At 34.8% G+C, this 21,381-nt stretch overlaps 3 protein-coding genes, 1 long non-coding RNA gene and 2 pseudogenes across 4 annotated transcripts; 2 read left to right on the top strand and 4 right to left on the bottom strand.

The window, feature by feature from the left end:
* Window positions 1-174: 174 nt before the first annotated feature.
* LOC120328318 (peptidyl-prolyl cis-trans isomerase 6 pseudogene) lies at window positions 175-967 on the bottom strand (annotated as a pseudogene).
* A 167-nt stretch (window positions 968-1,134) lies between these two features.
* Window positions 1,135-1,870, bottom strand: LOC120328319 (peptidyl-prolyl cis-trans isomerase B pseudogene; annotated as a pseudogene).
* Window positions 1,871-5,471: 3,601 nt separating this feature from the next.
* LOC120328807 (prostamide/prostaglandin F synthase-like) lies at window positions 5,472-7,405 on the top strand. Its single transcript, XM_039395349.2, has 5 exons — window positions 5,472-5,705; window positions 6,023-6,227; window positions 6,519-6,710; window positions 6,910-7,034; window positions 7,217-7,405. Exons 1-5 carry the CDS (start codon window positions 5,508-5,510, stop codon window positions 7,241-7,243), a joined length of 747 nt encoding a protein of 248 aa, XP_039251283.2. The 5' UTR covers window positions 5,472-5,507; the 3' UTR covers window positions 7,244-7,405.
* Window positions 7,350-12,969, bottom strand: LOC120328806 (zinc finger MYND domain-containing protein 12-like). The gene is made up of 10 exons (XM_039395348.2): window positions 12,728-12,969; window positions 12,117-12,212; window positions 10,913-11,026; window positions 10,538-10,657; window positions 9,872-9,948; window positions 9,117-9,286; window positions 8,389-8,511; window positions 8,201-8,318; window positions 7,973-8,118; window positions 7,350-7,823 (listed from the first exon to the last, which is right to left on the bottom strand). Exons 1-10 carry the CDS (start codon window positions 12,844-12,846, stop codon window positions 7,716-7,718), a joined length of 1,191 nt encoding a protein of 396 aa, XP_039251282.2. The 5' UTR covers window positions 12,847-12,969; the 3' UTR covers window positions 7,350-7,715.
* Window positions 12,970-13,098: 129 nt separating this feature from the next.
* Window positions 13,099-15,869, top strand: LOC120328827 (uncharacterized). Its single transcript, XR_005567693.2, has 3 exons — window positions 13,099-14,359; window positions 14,638-14,709; window positions 14,935-15,869. It is a non-coding gene; the product is annotated as an uncharacterized LOC120328827 (long non-coding RNA).
* Window positions 15,870-16,014: 145 nt separating this feature from the next.
* On the bottom strand, window positions 16,015-19,302 carry LOC120328167 (CKLF-like MARVEL transmembrane domain-containing protein 4). Its single transcript, XM_039394587.2, has 2 exons — window positions 19,076-19,302; window positions 16,015-18,326 (listed from the first exon to the last, which is right to left on the bottom strand). The coding sequence occupies exons 1-2, from the start codon at window positions 19,227-19,229 to the stop codon at window positions 17,902-17,904; spliced, it is 579 nt and encodes a 192-aa protein (XP_039250521.1). The 5' UTR covers window positions 19,230-19,302; the 3' UTR covers window positions 16,015-17,901.
* Window positions 19,303-21,381: the final 2,079 nt, after the last annotated feature.

Raw genomic sequence — 21,381 nt, 5'->3', positions numbered from 1 at the left:
TTAAATTATAACTTCAAATCCAAAGAGCTGGATTTGAAGCAACAAATAGTACAGTTCGAGACATTTTTGATATATATACCACAAATACGCTTATACTTATCCTCTCCATTCATCAGCTAAAATCCTCACGTTACTGACCAGTAGTCAGGTGAGGTTTTTGGTGTCCAAACCTCATATTGTATCATTTGTTTGTAATTTTTATATCAAAATTGAAACACACACGGGTACTCGAATAATATTCCTCTAATTTTGAGATACAGAGTATATATATTTATAAATGCAGTTTACTATGTTATAATTCAGAATGAACACTTTTTAAAGAAACAGGATCTCTGTCTGGTGAACCTGTTTTGGAAACAGGAAAAGGCTTTTCAACTTCTATTGTTCCTGAATTCACAATAATGCATGGTTTGCTCGGAGGCTTCGCGCTTCCCTGTTCCAAAGATTGAATCATTTTTACTATTGGCATTCCCCTTAAAACTTTACCAAAAACCACATTTTTATTGTCAAAAAGTTCCAGTTGGTACGTTACAATATAGAACTGAGATCCATTTCTGTCTGGGCCGGAGTTAGCCATGCTTACCCAACCCTGGCCGTAATGCTTCAGCTTGAGGTTCTCGGTTTCAAAATACCTTCCATATATACTTGTGCCTCCAGTGATATTCCCATATTTAAAAGATCCACCTTGGATGTAGTAAAATTTATCAACTCGATGAAATCTAGACCCACGATATCCAAAACCATTTTTATGAGAAGCAAGCTCTTTAAAATTTCTTACCGTCTTTGGTACAATCTCTCCAAAGAGACCAATTACGATGTCACCCACAGTTTCACCATCTATTGCTATAGTTAGAAACACTTTATCGGTGACTATTGGATTTTTTGCTCCGTAAGATCCCACAATAAATATAAATACATATAATAGTATTTGAAAACAGTGCACACGAACAGCAGTAATAAACTTCATTTTCTACCAAAACACCCACCAAGCCTGCGTAGGTTGCAGCGTTGTTGTATGCGAAGTCTACACCATAATTTGATTCGACGTGAGACAGCCGCAGGCTAGAAAAAACGTGTCAACCAAGTACGTTACTACAGTGTAGCCCCGAGACAATTTAGTGTTGTAATTTATTTTTAGTTATCCCATAATTTCTCCCCTAGCCACGAAACGATATCGTCTGTAATATATTCTCTTTCAACTCTAAAGGGCTTTTTAAGTTTTAAAGTTCCAGATTTCTTTACAACGACTGGTGTAGTAGGAATCATGCCATACGTTTCCATATTTTCTATTTTGAGAACTAAATCCATACCGTACACAACTGCTGCAAAAACAACGTATCTTTTATCAAACCATGCTCTCATTCCGTAAAGTTCTTCAGTAATGATATGAAATTGTGATCCCAGATCGCCTCTACCGACACTTGCCATACTGACCCAGCCAGGGCCATAATGGCGTAGATCATAATTTTCACATTCAAATGGAGCACCAAACCAACTAATTCCTCCTTTGGTATCTCCATGAGTAAAGGATCCACCAATGATACTGTACGTCTTATGAATTTTAGTAAATCTGCTACCAGTATATCCGTATCCTTTGTCATGAACTGCTAGTCGTAAAAAATTTTCAGCTGTTTTTGGAACAACTTTTCCAAAAAGACCAAACACTATCCTTCCCGCTTCTTCTTTGCCAATGGTAACATCGAAATACACCAAATCTGTTACAAGTGGATCTTTCGTGCTGTAGGTGAATTGAACTGTCACAAAACTGATACAGGCAATAAAAAGAATGCACATGTCCCTCATTTTGTTTTCCTATTTTATCCTCCACACGTCGAAACGTCACAAGCTTGCAAGTAATTGTCAATCTGATAACTGCTTCTAAGTTGACAGCGAAAGGGCAAAACGCCGGGAGCGCTATTTTACTATAAGCCAATTGGATCGTGTGAATTGATTATGTTCGTCTGTCGATTCGTTTCAAATATTCATCTCTGGAAATTGATAGTAGTACCGTAAATATATACTACTACAGGTAGTACCAATGTTTCAATGAACTCAAACTAATTTCAAACCAAGATATTATGAATTGACCAGCTGTGGGCTGAATTCTATTACAATTTCTGCTGTTCAATAGAATTCGAGTTAACTTTTGAAAGAAGTGGCAGGAGTTGTTTGCGAGAATTTGTCCCAAAGGAAAACTTGCAAAACTACCAGAGAAACTTTAAATGAAACTTAAAGATAACTTCTGGCCAATTTAACAATATATATGTCGTTTGATGCTGTACCGGAAAAAGTGCAGCAACAATAAATCAAAAAGAGTCATTCTAGTCTGCGCAGACATATATTATCAAAAACACGCAAAAATCTATACTTCACATCGAAAACAATTCTATTAGTTTTTTTTTCAACCTTATTTCAAAAAAGGCACATCTTTTTCGGCTCCGAAAGAAGTTTATTAGAGAAAACTTCCGTTTATTCCGTTTTAGGAGAACGCGGTATGTTAGTCGTTGGGAGAACGTTAACGTATCGCGTATATTGAGATTTCTTCAAATCTTTAGTGTAAATGTAAAATGTGAGCTCTATTCGTGGATTCTCGGATTTGTAGGTTCAGCGTGCAATTGAACAAATAAATCATATATATACATACATCAATTGAAAAACAGACAGACATACAACATCGCGAATGCAATTTAACCGTAAATATATATTTAACAGGGGTCACGAAAGACTGTCGATTCATCGTGTCAGATTCAGCGACATCGTAATTATTGATTTCAGCAGCAGATAACGTGAAACGACATCAAATAATACTAACTAGTTCTTCAATATGTTATTTATAATGATCGAAATTGAAAAATATAAATTGAACCGAGAGAGTACTGATAACAGAAGGGGGATTGCCAGGTATATAGGCAGGCAGATAGATATGGGTATATAGGCACAGCAGCATAATATCGAAAAAAAATTATTTGAAAATAAATTATGACGTGACATGACGACGACTACCAATTAAATTATTACGTCATATTATTTAGATGTTTAACCGTAAATACATACTACTACGGTTTAACTCTTAAAATTTTCTTTTACGAATTCATCCAAGGTTTCAGTATTTGACGTACAAATTCAACGCAAGTAGCATTTCATATGATAGATATGGGTTATGAAGGCCTGTGTCGTCATTATCAATTGTGACGCAATGCTCCACTTTGAAGATGCCAATTTTGTATATTTTGTAAATTAAACTTTTGGCTTGTTAGGTTCGGCCTCGAAGTTCACCATGAACTCGTTTAGGCCCTTTAATAGATTTTGACCACGGCATAATACTACACATGCACTAACGAAAACCTAACAGATTGTTGAAGCATTTTTTCGTTTGATTAAGTAAAATATTTTAAGATCCGTCGCAAAAAGCCTAGTATTGTAGCGAATGCTATACCCCTCACTGTATACAACCTTTGACGACCCATCTACACAAGATTACAGCTCATTTCTCGAAGAAATTTTAGCAAATGAAGAGGAAATTTCCGCTACAAGCATGGACGACCTTTTAGTTACAATTTCGGAACTCAACAAACTGAATGACGATTACAAAGGAGGACGAACCTCTGCAGAAACTATTGATATCACTACACTGGAAGACGGTATTCAAAAAGCCGTCAATGGCAACATATTTGCCTGGCTCTTGCGAGTTAAGAGCTCAGCATGGAATTACGTCATAGGATTTTGCCTTATTTACGCATTATTTGTTATACCCATTCTCTCTCTCCTGTACATAGGATATTTCATTTTTCAAAGTTTGCCAAACTGCCGAGTTACAATTCGCAATGCATTAACAAATGGATTGTTCCAGCCGATACAACGACTTCTCAATATTCAACGACAACCCGTAGTACAATTCGACGAACAAGAAGAAATACACCAGATATCCGATGTCGAAATTGACGCGGAAGATATAGAAAGTGCTAGCAACTTCTCAGATGCGAGCACCCAAGCTCAAATGGAATCAAAAGTTTGACCGTAACAAACCTTTCGAATTATCCACACCCTATTAAGTAAACTCGATTGCGACGCGCGTTGCGAATGGAATATAGTGTGTAACTCGCAATGTATCGCTTCGCTATTACTTATTTTCATTTTATCAATTTAATCGTCTTGTATTTTATTATCTTTTCTCTTATTATTATCCATCATAAACATAAAAACACCTTACTATAAAAATATAAATATTACAAAACCATCAAAATAAAAATTTTGCGTATTCTTATTTCTTTTGTGTGTATTTACTTGTTACTAATCAATTGTTGTTTTTAGATACCATGAGTTCTTTTACCTCATACAGAATTTGATTCAGGTTCAATCTCAAGGATTCAATGGTTCAATAATTCTTCAAATCACTCATTATTCAATTTTCAGGGTTTTTCTTCCTTATTATTTTTCCAAGTTACCTCTAACATCAATTTTACGACCTTAAACATCTAATCAACTTCAATGCAATCTTTAGAACGAAACCGCCATTTTTTTTCCATTCTCAGTCTCTGCATTAAACATCAGAACCGTTTTACATTTTAGGGTGTCCCTTCCGGTACATCGTCGCCATTTTTTTTCAATGTATCGTTACAATTTTATTTTCAAATGTTAAACATTTCGAAGCACCACGGAGACCCTTTGAATTTTTTTTCTTGTATTTTAATTTTTTTTCTTCTCTCTCGTATTTCGTGCCCTCGTAAACGACGTATATTCTCTCGTATATCTTAGCCATTATTCATCATATCGTACCTTTTATTGATTCGTGTTTTTTTGTTTTTAGACTTTCATCTCTCGGCGACCGGACTACAAAATTTAAAAAATTACCAAGTTAATTTTTTTTACTGTCGAGGGGGAATTGTGTAGCGAATGTGCATTGTGTAACTATGGATTATAATGTATTTTACCCTTTCATATTAATAGCATGTAATATTTCACAAACTAGGCCGCATTATGTTTCGCAACAGCGATAATGCATTCGCTCCATGTATTGCCTTTCTCGTTTCGACCAATTTGATAACGTATCGTTTCCGGTCTGCCGAGAATGCTCTATAATATTGTGCTTTTCTTGTTCACTCGATTTATGACTTGGATCTGACCGTAATCTTACTGCATTAGGAATTAAGTGTATACAATTTTATCTGTATTTGGATCGTGCATCTTTTCAATAATATACAACAATTCGACAATCATCATCGTGTGCTTATTATCGTCTGAGGGAATCCAGATTGGAGTCACATTCCATAACACGTGAAATTAATAACGTGGGAATCGAACTTTGAATATTAGGGTGAACAGTCTTTATCCCTAAGACACACTTGTCTCCCTATAGTATAATCTAATTTTACGTAATTCGTTACGTAATCGATAATTTTCTCATTACACGTTGGCTCCGGAGCGCAGATGGTGACTCCGCACTTTATGCTTTATTTATGAAATTCGATATTTACATTGACACGCCCGACTGCTCATGTTGCATAATCATGATTTTTATGGATAAGGTTCGATTTGCAGGCGACGTAACCGTAATCATTCTGTTCTTTGTTGTCTCACTAAGTTACCAGTCAATGTTGAAGCTTTCCCAGCTATTTTTCAGATCGAATCGTCAAAACATGTCTGCAGATATGGACTTACTGAAGAAAATTGCTTCAAACGCCCTAAAGAAGGTGCCCAATGGAGAGGTAATTTTGTTTAATGTATTGCAGATTACCGGTATCTTTCTAGTGCAAATGTTCCTTTAACGAGCTAATTATAGTGGACGAAAACTGTGGTTTAGTAGGGCAGTAGACATTATTCTTAGCGCTCTTGCAAGAATACGAAAGTCAAGTGCCCTCTTTCTACAGTTCTAACTTTAGTCCAGTAGTCTACGGTAGTTTTTTGATTGTCTCACATTTGTAGCCTATATCAACTTGCAAATTCACTAATAAGTTTATTTTTAGCAGACAGACAGATTTATTCGTTACTAAACATTAAATATCATATATTCCTGTATTCCCAGACTATAGAAATCCAGTCATTATGGAAAGAAAATACTGCAGTTTTGTGCTTTATTCGTCGATTTGGTTGTCCTGTGTGTCAGTACCTTGCCAGACAAATTAGCAAACTGAGACCAATTCTAGATAAACACGATATTAAATTGATCGGAATTGGCCCTGAGGAACTGGGTTCCAAAGAATTTTATGAAGCAAAGCACCTGGATGGAGGTAATTAATATGTTTCTACTTGTGGGTGAATTTTTTGACGTTCCATTGCCTTATACAATTTTATTTAATTGAAAAGTGAATCTGTTAAAAAATTTCTAGAAGTTGTAGGCTATAGGTTGAATTTGCTATTTCTGAAGTGAAATAAAGAAATGGAAAGTTCTGCAATGTTAACTTTTCGAATACAAATTCTAAGTGTATGCTTTTTTATCCTTCCTTTGTTGCAAATCATTTTTTCATAAATTTACATCTTCAAACGAATATTGGATAAAATTTTTGAATTGGATTTTTCAGATGTATACTATGATCCAGAGAAAATGTGTTATAAAGCACTTGGTTACAATAAGTACAACATGTTTAATGTTCTTGGAGGTGCTTTGAGTTCAAAAACAAGGGAACTTGCTAATTTAGCTAGCAAAGAAGGATTAAAAGGAAATTTCAGTGGAGATTTGATGCAGATGGGAGGAGTTTTGGTTGTTAAAAAAGGTAAAGACCTCAGTTAAATTGGAAATTCAATGGTTCCAATTTACTAAACTATGTCATTGATGTAGTGTGCTTTTTGTACTGGGGTAGTATTTAGAATATTTTTTTACTTAATCTGAAAAATACCTTTAATAATACCAAAGTAGTAATAAAGTGGATTGTATGCTTCAGTATGAGCTTAATTCTTTTTTGTATATCTTAGGTGGTGAAGAGATTTTATTTAATTTCAAACAACAAAGTGCCGCAGATCACGTTGAAAATGAAAAAATTCTTCAAGCTTTGGGAATTCAAGAAAAGATTGAAAAATCAGAAGACTCTGGACCATCAGTAAGCAAAGACTAATGTGCTCAGAAAATAGATCAATGATAAGGTGCTACTGTAATCAATGGTGCATTTATATACACAAACGCTTAGCATATAAAACTTGCTGTTGCCAAAAATAATCTTGCCATGCTTTGCAATATGTTACCTACTTTTCTGAAAAAATACAACAATTTAAAATTTTTCAGTGTAATGCAGATGCGTGTACATTATAAGAAGACCAATAGACAGACTACCTCCAGTGTTCGGCTCGCTTTCTTTTATAACACGAAGCTAGACCTGCTGATGAAAAAATGTATTTCTACTACTCCCGTGCAACCATTTATATACGTTCATTTCTACGTTTATTTATTAATAAAAGCAGAATAATATATATACATTACATATAAACTTTATCAGAAGAAACTAAAAAATACAGTGCTCAGTTTAGTAGTTTATTTTTTATTGGATATAAGTGGGGTACTTCATTCAAATAACTGGTGAGAAACAGGTTAGAATATAAAACTAAAGAAACGAGTCGCAATAGGCAGAGAGATCCAGAAATTAATAAGTCAGTTTTGAGGCAAAATGCAAATGCTAGGGCATTGAGGTCTGTAAGAAGAATCTTTGATGCTGCTTAGAACCTGATACTTTTGAACAGAAATTTTACAATTAGATATTACGGTAAGTCTTGAAATCAAAATTATCTTAGTGGCCCTCCTCTAAAAATTGCAGAAAATTTAAAAGAGAAGTTGATTCTTCCGTTTCTTTGCTGTGATCTCCCAATGACTTTGCTTTTCTCCCGTAGTCTTTTGACTGAAATTTAGAAAGAAAATTGGTTGCCATTAAGCTATGATCACATCACACTTTAAGGCTCCCATGTTTGAAATCTTTAAATAATATTGCCATTGAAGCTTACCTGTGATATCAAGAACATAACAATATGTTGGAATTTGAGAACTTACCCTAGGTATATCATCCAAAATATAATACAACTTTGATAGCGTGTGGCAAATTTTTGAAATTGCATTGACTTGGCGCTTTGAAGACTGGTCTCGAATATCAAAAACAGCACTGAGCATTTGTATGGCTTCAGCTTCTTGTGCCTCATCTAAAATAGGAACCAGACTAGAGTTGTATAGAGCGTTGAAAATAAATTGAATTTATGCTAAGTAATGACGTAAAAATTTTACCCAAGTATTTCTCGGTGTCCTGCGTTTTTCCGAAAGGTCCGACAGCTGCCAATTCTTCTTCATATACCCTTTTCCTCTCAACGGCGTCTTTCAAAAAGTTGTGCCAAATATCCACCACCTACAAAAAGGTTGAAACACATCATTCATTTTTTTTAAATGAAACAGAATCGCAAGAAAATATTTCAAACCTGTGTATATAAAGTGTCTGCAGTGTCCATTTTATTTTGTCTGAAGAAGACATTTGCCATATGAAAATATCCACCAGAAGTTCTGATGTGGTTAGAATCCCATTCACAGCTTGCATGATAAATCTGAAAATCCCACATAAGAATATTGCTATATGTATGATAGAGCACTACTTTTATACCTCATTACTAGAAGTCATAGTTATTTGGAATCTTTATGATATGCCATGCCATATTCGTCAATTTAGAATTTGTAACAAAATTGATACAAACAATTACAGTTCAATAAGCTGAAAAGCGGCATGCAACTGTTTATTACAAAGGGCCAAAACGAATAACTATGGTGATGCTAAGGGACGGCCCACCAAACAATTCCCGAATTTTGTCTCGCACAGACTCATTTTTGAAATGAAATACTCACCGCAGTATGTGCTTTGACGTTGTTAGTGTTGATACAGAAAGGTAAAAGTACTCAAAAATAATAAGACACAAAGTCTGTTACGAGCCATGCAAATAAGTTCCATGGGCCGTAGGTTGCACGCCTCTGCACTATAGCATATTGATCTAAAGAAGTAGACTATGCAATAGGGAAAGCTTTGTGAATATTATTCTTTTTGATGGTATTGTTATGAGCCACTGATTTTATCTTGAAGAAACCCTATGTTCCTATTATATGCCGGACCAGTGGTACAGGAAACGTAGCTCCCGAAATCGCAGACTATTTTACTTACATCTTCTGCTAGCATTCTCAATGCATTTTCATAATCTCCTTTAGCTGCATGAAGTAATCCTATATTTCTGAACAACTTTGATCTCACAGAATCTTTTGCATCAGGTGATTTGAGAACAGTCCATTCCGCTTGCGCCAAATATTCATCGGCTTGTGTTAACTTGCCAAGTCCTACATAACAGTATGGAAATATAATTTACATAGTGATAAGGGATTCAGAACTTGCCAAAAGCATTTAGGTAACGATTTTAACCCCTCAATTACGATAGAATCAGTTTCAATCAGGTTTATTTTTGAGAAAGATATGGGGTATTCACTTAGATCAGGGGTGTTAAACATTTTTTATAACCAACTTTAGACATCTAGTCGGACAAAACATAAATTTAGTTTATCCATGCGGGAAAGGCAAGAGAAGAAATTGCGGCTATTGCTTAGCATTGTGTAATGAAGACACCAGGAGAAACGACGAATGGCGCAGCAATAAAAGCAAAAAATATTATATATTTTTTACCCATGTCAGCAACTTTTTATACATAAACTGTGGAACTGCTTGATGGAGAAAAATCTAAGTGTTATAGAGGGCCACACTAAAAGGCTTGGTGGCCCACGCCCCTGGCTTAGATTATAGATCCACCCATTTGGTCTACCTCCATCATTAACCCTTCATGAATATCTGGTATGTTTTATTTTAATGAATTGTTCTTGTTTTGAAAAAGATGAAATGCAAGAACACTGCTTACTAGAACTTCTGCTTACCAATATTTGCTTCTGCTAAAATCAGATATGAAGGAACAAGATGTGTAGAGTTGAGACCATGTACATCAATGCTGAACCTGGAGTGGAATAAAAACGATGTCACCCCAAAAAGAAAAACACTGATGGGAAAATTAAAAAAATACCATGTTATTATCTGTGTGATATTGCAGTGGTTCTTAAACTGAGGATAATTACCCCTAAATGTGTAGTTTAGCAATTTTTAGGTGGTGATCCATGTGCTCACTCTCACTGTCTTAACAATTTCTTTTGTAATCCTCATACTTTTGACTACTAAAAGGGAAAGCTGGACATACAATGTTACATATTGTCAATGAGCCTAGTCATCCAGTTATGCGGTTGGTAGGGACATAATAACAATACTACGCTGTACAGATTGTAGGCTAAAACGCTGAGCTAGCACATTAAATTTTGATCGGAAGATGTAATAGATCTTTCGGCAATTCGATTTAGGGGTAAAAATATTAAAAAATTTTGAACCACTGTTCTACTGGTTAGTGTGCCACCTTACTCAATGTGTTACAAATTAGGCGAGCAATGCCAAGTTTGAAAGTTACCAAAACACATAGTTCCCTACTTATAGGTAGTTTGTGCAACAGAACCTCAATTAATTAGAGGTAAAACACTTCGTAATGATAATTGATATACTTCAGGGATTGTACTGCAGCAGGGACTGCTTGATTGTGTTTTCCTTCAAACAGAAGTTTTCTTCCAATGAGTCTTGTTAATTCCATCATCTCTTTTTGCCTATCCAATAGATCTTTTTGCCTAGATATTAAAATTCAAACAAAAATTTAATTATTGTTATAACAAAACAAAAAAAATTAAGAAGAAATATTACTCAAACCATATCATTCATTTATATCAAGTACCATTATTATTTTATTTATGAAATAAAACCTTTTTCATCATTATATCATGAACTAGGTTTTATGCATATAGTAGTGCAGCTTCTCAAGTTTAATTCTGCTTTTTCAAACGAACTCCAGTTGAAGTACACTACACATATTTTGAAAGATGCACCTTATATCCCTCTCTTCAGATGAACTCATAAATGGTGTTGCTGCAGATAGAGGTACAAGAAGTTGACACATTTTTTCTGTCAAACCAATCCAGTCATGTCTTTGATCCAACCCTCTGTATATGCAAAAATATACCAGTGATACCTCGGTAGTCAACACCTCGACATTTCAACAATTCGGAAGTCGACAAAAAATGAACGGGTATTCAAAGTTCGACACCCAATCCGAGCATGCAGCAAACTGTGCCTCCCAGCCATTTAACGAGCATTAGTTCAAGTCAAAACATTAGCAGGATAACACGTGTTAAACATTAATTTTTATGATTTAGTGCATTTTCCGTTTTTTTTGAATCATTGCTCCAACGAAAAGTAGTGATAAAAGGAAGGAGTAGAGGCGAGAACAACTATTGAGTTGAAGAAAAAATTTATTATGAAATACGAGAATGGTGTTCAGGTGCCTGATCTCGCCTTATGGTATAGCATTGCAAATTCTACCATTTCCATGTTATTAAGAAATAGGGAAATGATAAAGAAGGTTAATGTTGTGCAGGGAGTGACACCAATTAGTATGCAAAGGCCTTAAATAATTGAGCAAATGGGAAAGTTGCTGCTTATCCTTATTATATTTATGGCTGTTTAGGTACACACATGTTTTACTAATATTTTGGGTATTTTGGAATGCATAAGAACATAATACAATATTTAACATTGTTTCTTTTGGCAAAAAAGGGTTTTGGCACTCAAACACCAATCTTGAACGAACAATGTTCTACTACCGAGGTCCCACTGTACTTGGCAACATGTTTTGGGTAAGTATGTAGCTTTGTCCATTGTCAAGTGAGAAATAATTTGGGATAAGATATGTCAATTCAAAAAGATTCACCGGACCTTCCAGCCATATTTGTACATATGGAAGTTGCTCGTCTTACTGTCTTAAACTTTCATTACATACTTGATAGGGTAGGTTTCAAAAAAATATATGTGCAATTAGTAATGAATGAAACAAAATTGTTGGAGAGTGACAATTTTAGAGAATGATATTTACATATAAAAATTCAAAAAACTGGAGCCATACAACAAAAAAAGCGTTTCAGAATGAAAAAAAATAAGAGACAACCCCAATCAGCTACTGGTTACCAAGGGGTTTAAAAAATTTGGTCAAACACTAAAACTCATTACTATCACAAATTAATTTCAAGAACTTACGATTCTCTCAGAATGTCCATGAGTTTAATTCCCAACACTTGTAATTGATTGAATTTTGTGTCAATGTCATCAGCAAGATTAATGTTTTTCTTGGACCTGTTGATAAATAACATTTAAAATAAGAGTCTAGTGTTGTTTAGTACAAGCACGTCTAGTGGGCTTGGCAAAACCATTTCCCCATATGGTATTCCCAACGCCCACCTGAATACGTCATCCAACAATTATTTCACTACAATGTCACAATCACATCATATAGCTCGCCAAAGTGCAGCTACGATCGTCCAAAATGGCATTTGGGCGGACGATAACAAACTCACTAACGCCAGCGATCTCTCCCATATTGAATCATTACGATGAGAAAACTAGAGAGACATCCCACTGGACTTTGGGTAATCATCTGCACATACTGGACTGGACAACTAACGTTATCCGTATATGTTGGCTGGCCTTATTACGTCACTGTGACGTAATTTTTGGATGACATTTGGTAGTCAGGTGGGGGTTAGAAATGACATATGCAAAATTGTTACTTCACGCCCACTGGAAATTATTGTGGTACTCAACTAAACGAAACCCCACCAGCCTATAGACGTACTGTTAGACGTACAAACCTCTCTTTGGCAGCTTTCAAGGCCACTTGTATTTTGTTTCTACTTCTTTCCAGGTCATCTTGCGTTTTTTGCCAATCTTTGCCTCTATGCCCGCCGTTTAAAGTCCCAAGTTGAGCCATAATATTGAAGTTAAATTAAATACAGGACTACATCACGAACGAAAACCATTACAGTATCCCATAAACTAAAAATAAATAGCTGCCTGCGGATGGGGAGTTCGCTCGCTGTAACGAAAAAATGATTGACGCCTGCCGGTTACGATGGCAACACTTTATGCACTTGATCAACCTCTAGTGTGGGATATTGTTCAGATTAGAAGGTATATTTTAGCCGCATTAGGATAGGATTTACATATTTATCCCGAGGAGAGGAAAGCCGATAAGACGGCTCATCCATATGGCGAACCACGGCCTCTCGTCCGGTTACCATTCCAAGTCGGGTATGGGATTAGTTATATTGTTTGTTTTCGGAAGCATTCTCTGTTGTATATTGAAATTAGTCCATAAACGCGATAAAGAATAGTTGATGAATAAAATAAAGCAAACAATATGAATACCGCGTCAAGATAGGGTCTAAATATACGTCTCCGTGGGCCACATAAATAACCCGCACAGGTTTCATAATAGCCTACAGAAGTTACAAGATAAAACCCTTTATTGGGCCCCATTTTGGTAAATAACAAGCCATGCACATCTAACATCATCAATGTTCAACATCTAATATTCGATCTGATAAAGACATTCTCAAGTATACGTGTAAACAAAAATATAAGTTTATTTCGACTCCATAATCAGCAATAAACGATAAAATAATTGATAAAAACGAAATAAATAAAACTGATTATAGAATCGGGAGGGCGAACAGAACCTCAAGTGAGGTTTAAAGCAGGGTCGTCCAACCTGTGGCCCGCCGAGGAGTTTCGAGTGGCCCGCGCTGTATTTTCGGAATTAAATATAAAAAAAATTGAGTGAAACTTCTATTTTTCGAGTGAAGTGGTTAATACGAAGATTTGATACAAACAATTTGTTCATTTTCCTGATTTGCGCTTTCATGTTCTTTCAAACGAGCCATGAGTGTCATCACCAACTGGAAGATATCGATACATAAATAGTAGCTTACACACTTGGGCAGAATGACAGTTATAATGACCTCATAATTTTGCAGCACGTACTCGTACAAGCAAGTTGTTTTTACAGATGAACCATGTCAAATCCCCTGTGAGATCACTAATTTCATATCATAGTCATATGGAAAATTCGCTTCGCATTGCTACATCGTCCATTTCAGCGAATATTGACAAACTTAGCTAAAAACAATGCCAAACTTCACACTAAAATATCTACGTGTAGAAAAAACTTTGTTGACTTTACTGTATCTTCGTTTTTTTATTGTTCTTATTATTGAGAAAGTTTGGTGCGAGGGTTTTGTTTGTTTTCTTCATTAACTTTTAGTCAGTGTAGCAAAACTAGAACATAATTACCATGTTAAGTGGCCTGCGCAATTAATAGTAAACTAAATGTGGCCCGTCGGCCAAAAAGGTTGGCCGACCCTGGTTTAAAGCGTACAGATTTTAGCGGAAAGGTACTCGTATTGATGAAAAAAAAAGTCGCCCGACGGTAACAGTAGGGAAAGGTGAGCTACGGTGGGACACGGGGCACAGTGGAAAATCTGTTTTCACTCTAATACTATATCCGGAATCAGGTCCGCGGTTCGATGTTTGAATCCGCCTTATGTAATATTAAAGTATCTTTCGGCCCATGGCCCAATAAGGAATATATTCAAAATTCGAAAATATTTTCAGAGCGACTCTTCAAAAATAATGAATTTCCAAGTTTGAAGTTAAGCAGTTCTTCAGATGCTGATGCTGATTCATTGCTTATTTTCAAAGCATAACTCGTTTATTTTAACAGACTGCCTAATTGTGCCGTAGAGTCCATCCGAATGTGCCCCACAAGTGGGGTACAGTAGGACAGTTGACAAACGTACGTTTTTAAAGCCTTTTGATCGTAATATGAGTTTGCTAGAGAATTTGTTAGTTGCCTAATAAAAACTACAGTTATCCCTCTATCGATTAGTTCCACAAGGCTAAATGAATGTGCAGATTATAGAGCTAAAAAAAGCAAAAAAAATGTGTCCCAACCTTCCCCACTTTCCCCTACGTCCCGAGAGCACTGGAGTTTGCTAAAACGGTCTCGTTGAATGTTCAGATGCTTCAACCCGCGATGAGTTTTTATATCTGAAACGGAACATTGGTGATATATCGGAGCCCACAGAATTAAGAGGAAAAATGAAGAAGTAATATCCTTCTCCATCACTGAGCACCGAAAACCTGAAATCGATTGGTTCATTAATTGTAGAAAAAAAAACGAGTATTGATAACAATTCCAAAAAACAATACATAGCTATACTTATGTTCAATAACATTTTTTTCGTTTAACATAATGGATGTGACTAACCATCGAGCTCGGTGGTATGAACGCATTGTTTGAGAAATCGATGATGAATTGATCACTGATATGAGTAAAATCTGTATCCTCATTCATTTTATCAATGAGTACTTCTTTTCTAAAAGAAACGTGGTCACTTATATCAATCGAAATGAGCGGTGGTTTGCTTCGTGGAAGTTTGAACAGCAATGCGTCAACAACAACATACGGTAGTAACATAACGTTCCATATTTCAATTCCGTGTAACATATAATGGTAAAATCTTTCCTCGTTCCTATATGAAAATAAAACAGCATTTATCCTTGTTTTTTATCGACCCAGCGAGACTTAAGATCCGTGAATTAGTTTTTATAATTACAGTACGCAAAACATCGCCACTAATTAGAAATCACGTTTAATAGAGCTAAATTGACATGTTCGTTCATGTCAACAATACGCGATGTTCGCCTTAGTTTCCTTTTCACTTCAATGCAATCAATACTAAATGTCTTCCCCTAAAGTAAATAAAAATCATTATTCAGTATGTCCCGAAGTTTAAAGAAATTTATATTTACATTTTCTACCACCATCGGATTATGTAATTCATTTACGCTGTTCAGACAAAACGATCCGATGAATCGGCTTTGAGTCATTTGGGAAGTCGTAATGTCACAGACGTCGCGCGAACGTATGTCACTCGCATGGCTCCCCAAATGCGATTCGCATTTCAACTTCATTCGTGCTGACGACATATAATCTCTACATGGTGTTGCAAAAGGATATCGTCACCTCCTCCAATACGCCCAAATAAGCGCGTCAGGCTCGACCTGCTTGAAAATAAAATTAAGCAGTGCTGCTATGTACAGAACACTTCATTGACATTTATTTTAAAAAATATATAGAAACACATCCATCATAACCCCACATAATTGAAATCTCTATCAGTCTCACTTCATAGAAACCAAGCTTGGAATACACAGTCCTACTATAATCAAGAAAATTTACTACATATATCACATTACGATTACAAGTTTATGAAGCCAATTGCTAAAGTTTAAACAAGAAAAATGGCCTTCTTGGGAAAGAATTAAAATAACTGATATTTTTGCTACTTCAAGGGCATATTCTTCACTCACTTGTAGTTTTTTTTTTTTCGAACCAAAATAGTCAAGTCATATCTTTGATGGACCTTAGAGATAACAAGAGTAAACAATGATGTGAAGGGATTAACTTCAAAAGCATACTTAATTGAATGAAAGCTTGGCTTCAGACAAAACATGATTACAGAGATTTAACATGAACTTAATCTTATTAAGGTAATATCCAACATTTGTACAATGCTTCAGTGCTAGGTAGTATTTACATCATGTTACAGATTTCTTGATAATAAAAAATGCATTCATATATTGTTAATTATATTTCTAGAATAGCACACAATGCAATTTCAGTGTTAATAGAAATAGGTAATGATAAGATTCTGTAAACCTTCATTTAAAATCCATTATGAAAAAATTGGTGAATAGATTATTGATATTCATTAAATAATACCAAACAGAGAATCGGTATGCAACCATATCTTGCAAAGATATTTTCCTAGTCAGAGTATTAGAATATCATCTTTAGAAATATATATATACCGCTATATATGATTTTCACAATGCAGTGTTTAGCTCTATGGCTCACAAATAAAAGCTATGGAATGTCATTCATTAAGTCATCTATATATAGAAAACATATCAGTTCAATGCCAAATCAAGGCTTTATTCCTTGGTTAGAAAATAATGAAAATACAAGATGAAATCCCAGACTAGTCTAGATTTGAATCTTCGGGAAAAATGGTGGTATTCAGTACAGTGCAGTGTACAGTGAGACATGGTACAATTTTACAGGACTATAAATCAATTTCAATTCAGAATGGGCTAAAAACTCTTGAAAAAGTAATATTTAATAGTAATAATCAATAGCATGACGGCCACTCATTAAAAATTCTTTTTACTGGAAAGCATGTAATCAATCTCAAACCGCAAACCAAAATCCTGTTTATTCGAGTCAAACCGAAATAAAAAAAAAAAAAGTTTTGTTTTGGACTTTAATAAATATTCAGTGCTGTTGTAGGGAAATGGTACATATTGAATATTCTGGAAAAATTCAATAAGTAATTAGATTCGAAAAACTATATTTAATATTAACATATAATTGACCAGGTTTCCTGTCAATGTCTATAAATCATGAACTTCTATTTATAATCGTCAGAAATGAAGAAAATTTATTCAACACTTGAACTTCTGTCTGTGTATGATTGTACTCAGAAGTTTCAATAATCTAGAACACTTTGCAAAAAAGTCTTTTGCAAAAATGCTTTCTTTAGAAAATACTTTAAATGACATTTTTTTTCATGGTTTGAGGGGGGGGGTTATCATGTGATTCCTGCTGGCTTTAATATTTATTATGAATGATTCTTGTCGATTACAGCAAAAATCATGACAGCACCTAAGGAAAAATATCCCATGATGATGAAAATTTAAACAGATGGATTAATTATAGAGTAGAAGAATCAAACTGCTTCATATACAAAGGAATGAAATATAAAAAAACAGTAGACATCTGGTAATAAGTTAATTATACAAACGATTACAGTAGTTTTTGTCATGAGTAATATCTAGCACCATACTTTGTTCTTCTCCATTATTGTCTTGTATAAAAGATCAATGAAAGGTTATAGTTAACAACCCCCTCTATTTAAGGATCTCAAGCCTGGGGTATTCCTTGTGTATGTCCAACATTAGATTTTCTTTTGTGGTAATCCACCCGACAAACTCTATACGCCATCCATGCACTTACACAATATATAATAGCAGCAAAGAACCCAAACACAACTGCTGCAGTTTCAGCCGCAGTAGCACTCTGTGTTGCAAGTACTATGCTGGCAATAATCAGGAGTAAAGCATCAATGGCAGAATTGAGTAAGTCTGTTCCCGACCAATGGATAAATGTGAGTTGTTTGTTGAGAGTGAGTGCAAACACAATAAGTAGAATTAGAGTGAAGATCATGGCACCTATAGCCATGCCCCGAAGAAAGCCAAACCCGGAACAGGAGCCAGAACAAACTTGTGCAGCACCAAGACATATCAAAATGATGATGCAAAGTAGTATCTCAACCATCTTTAGAATCCCTATAAATTGTATGAAAATATATTCTGAGAGACTGAGACATATTCTGATCAGTTGTGAAAAAAATTACTTCGCCTTGTTTTTATAAAAAAAAGCACACATATACCAAAATGAATTTTCATTTTTCAGATTCATAATTACATATTTGTATCACAGAAAACTATTTCTTTACTATTCAAGACCCAACTATTTTGAGGTTCTACCTCGTTCTAAGTCAGAGAAGAGCTATTAATACATTCACTATTTACTGTACATGTCAAATAAGCCTTCTACATATCATAAAGTTTAATAAGATACTACAGGGAACTGGAGATTTACATCAAAGGTATAGGATAGGATTTACATATTAATCCCGAGGGATAGGAAAGCTGATGAATTTAAGCATATGAAGAACCATGGCCTATCGTCAGGTTACGAGTCCATGTCGGGTATGGGATTAGTTAGCCAGTTATTTGTTTTCAAATGCATGGACTTGATATTGGAGGAAGCCATAACCGACCTGCTGTTACGTGAACCACCCCACGGTGGTAGGGAGCCCAGAAATCCTTTTGCACATCATTAACCCTGCGTGGGATTCGAACATGCGAACACACGCAAGGTAATCAGAGGTGCAGTGGCTAGCATATTCCTAATGCTTAGCAAATGCGCACACCGCCGAGAAAACATTTGTGGTAGTGAACATATTTTTACAACAACATACCTCATCAGTTTATTGAAATTCAAAGTAAGAAAAACAAAATCTTCTATTCACCTGGCAGAGATTTCAGATACAATTTGTCAAGTATAAGACCTCCACATATTGTGCCTCTATGAGGAACGGGATCTGTTGTTGCTTGATAAGGGCTGTTGTTTGAAATCATGGAATCATTTGCTCCCACCACTTCATCATGGCCATCGGTCGCCATTTTTCCGATATAACTATATTACCGTAGGCTATATACTAAATAGTAACTGCAAGATTCTATAAGAAGTAATGAGGTTTAATAGATTACAGTGCTATTTGGCTATTATTAAAGCAATTAATAGAATGCCAGGTTAAACAAACTACAAGAAATGATTTGAAGTCAAGAATATAGGATTTTCAATATAGCATAGAATATAAGAATGCAATCCATTGTTGCAAATCAGTGATTACAACACAAAGAACAATAGTGTAATAATGACTAGATATAGACTAAACAAAGAAACCGAAAGTGTAATATACTGATACAGGAACAACAAAACTTACTTTTCATAAGAACCTGCACAATTTGCTACCCTTATTGAGCAGATCCATGAAAAATTTGGTTTAAGATTATTAGGAGAAAATATGCCCACGTTAAGTATGTGAGTATTTTTGTAAATGTTAACAGTTTAAAAATAATGTGAGATTAACTTTTACATGATTTAACTCCATAAACAAGCAAGCAAGAGCAATACTAGCAATTCTTTAGTATGGATTATTTTGAATGATACTAAAATTAACCAATCCCAAATAAACATCAAGATAATGAGCTATTATGTTTAAATAATACATCATAGCACCAGTTGAATTGTACTGTATCTGTCTATAGTTTTGTGATTCACCTCAATGGATGTGGTTATGAGAACAGAAAGATTGAATTTATTGACAGGAAGGTTTTTGTATAGCCATCCTATAAAAAAGCATCCATTGCATCATAAACCGAAATGATATAAAAAAAAAATGTCGAAATCTTCACATGGTGTATAAAAATATATATCATTAAATACTTTATAAACTGCTGTCAATTTTCTTTTGTATTCAACTTTTCTCAATTTTGAAATGATGTTTCATTTGAAAGCTTTATTTGAAAAGATGGAGAGATTTACCTGGGAACTTGCTCTCATACTTCAAAACTCTAAAATCTGAAAATAGAACCTCATCATGAATATGACAAGTCTTCATATTTGGGCAACATAATTGTGGAATGATTTAAGAAAATTTGAAAGAACTTCTAAATAACACAACTATTAGTATATGAGTAATAGAGTAAAAATAGAATATTTTTGAGGTACCAAAGATATGTTCTCAAGTCATTTTAAATTTGAACAACATAAAATTTTACAGTTCCTCACAAATCTAAACTAAACTTAAAAGCCATCAATAATGTATGCTAGCTTTTTAAATCAGCAGATCAAGGAAATACAAAATGAAAATGAGGAGATGAGTCAATTAAAGTTTATTAGTCACAATGTCATGACATGTTTAGTCATATATCACCTGAAAAAATGAAACATACTTCACTTAACAAAACTGTATGAAAATATATCATGCAACTTTATACATATTCATACAAAATTTGCATTTCAAATATCAAAATACCTAATTCCAAATGTTGTAACCTATGATACCATCGGTTACAAAAGTTATTTAGCTATAGTATAATAGTATTACAGTAGGGCACAGTTTCCAAATTCCAAGGATGTCCCGTCATTTGGTTCAATAAAACAAACACTCCATCTCCATGCATCTCACAAACAAGGAGCGTCTGGAACGATGGCAAATGTCTAATATCGTGCCATGCTTGTCTCGATAATAATCTAATTTAATAGCGGCCATCACGTCACCAAAATTGCCGTTTTTTGCTAAAAACTCTCAAATGCCAAGGTAAAAATTTTCTTTTTGACAAATCGGATTATTTTTTCCAGAGGAATTCAATGATGAGGTTTTTAGATTGTGCTTCCTTTTAGTTTTTGCGCAGCGCCCTTTTCAAATTTACGTCAATACGCAGGCCAAGACTGTCTTATAAAAGCAGGGCTTGCACTCACTGTTATAATTGATGTTTTCTAATGTAAAGCTTTTCTTGGAATTTGAGAACTGTGCCATACTGTATTAGGCATTGAAATGATGCCTCTAAAACTGATCTGATAAAAAAAGACTTTTCCAAGCGTTCTTAAATCTTATATTTTACTTTTATCTGCTGGTACAGAATTCACAAACATTTCAGAGAATATACAGATATATTTACAATCTGAAAAGCCGAAGTGGTACAATGCTGGCCAGCAATACCTCTGTATTTCGTTGAAAAGTTTCATATTATAAATGATGTTTCAATT

Source organism: Styela clava, chromosome 7 (assembly GCF_964204865.1).
Source record: "Styela clava chromosome 7, kaStyClav1.hap1.2, whole genome shotgun sequence".
NCBI lineage: Eukaryota > Metazoa > Chordata > Ascidiacea > Stolidobranchia > Styelidae > Styela > Styela clava.
This window is presented reverse-complemented; position numbering and strand designations above follow the sequence as displayed.

Bases quoted from the DNA above. Each gene is read 5' to 3' on its own strand.
- LOC120328807 (XM_039395349.2), top strand. From the start codon at position 5,508: ATGATTTTTATGGATAAGGTTCGATTTGCAGGCGACGTAACCGTAATC. The intron at 5,706-6,022 runs GTAATTTTGTTT...CTGTATTCCCAG, and splicing joins AGAAGGTGCCCAATGGAGAG to ACTATAGAAATCCAGTCATT. The intron at 6,228-6,518 runs GTAATTAATATG...TGGATTTTTCAG, and splicing joins AGCAAAGCACCTGGATGGAG to ATGTATACTATGATCCAGAG.
- LOC120328806 (XM_039395348.2), bottom strand. From the start codon at position 12,846: ATGGCTCAACTTGGGACTTTAAACGGCGGGCATAGAGGCAAAGATTGG. The intron at 12,213-12,727 runs GTTTGTACGTCT...ATTTATCAACAG, and splicing joins TTGAAAGCTGCCAAAGAGAG to GTCCAAGAAAAACATTAATC. The intron at 11,027-12,116 runs GTAAGTTCTTGA...TTGCATATACAG, and splicing joins ATGGACATTCTGAGAGAATC to AGGGTTGGATCAAAGACATG.
- LOC120328167 (XM_039394587.2), bottom strand. From the start codon at position 19,229: ATGGCGACCGATGGCCATGATGAAGTGGTGGGAGCAAATGATTCCATG. The intron at 18,327-19,075 runs GTGAATAGAAGA...TACAATTTATAG, and splicing joins GTATCTGAAATCTCTGCCAG to GGATTCTAAAGATGGTTGAG.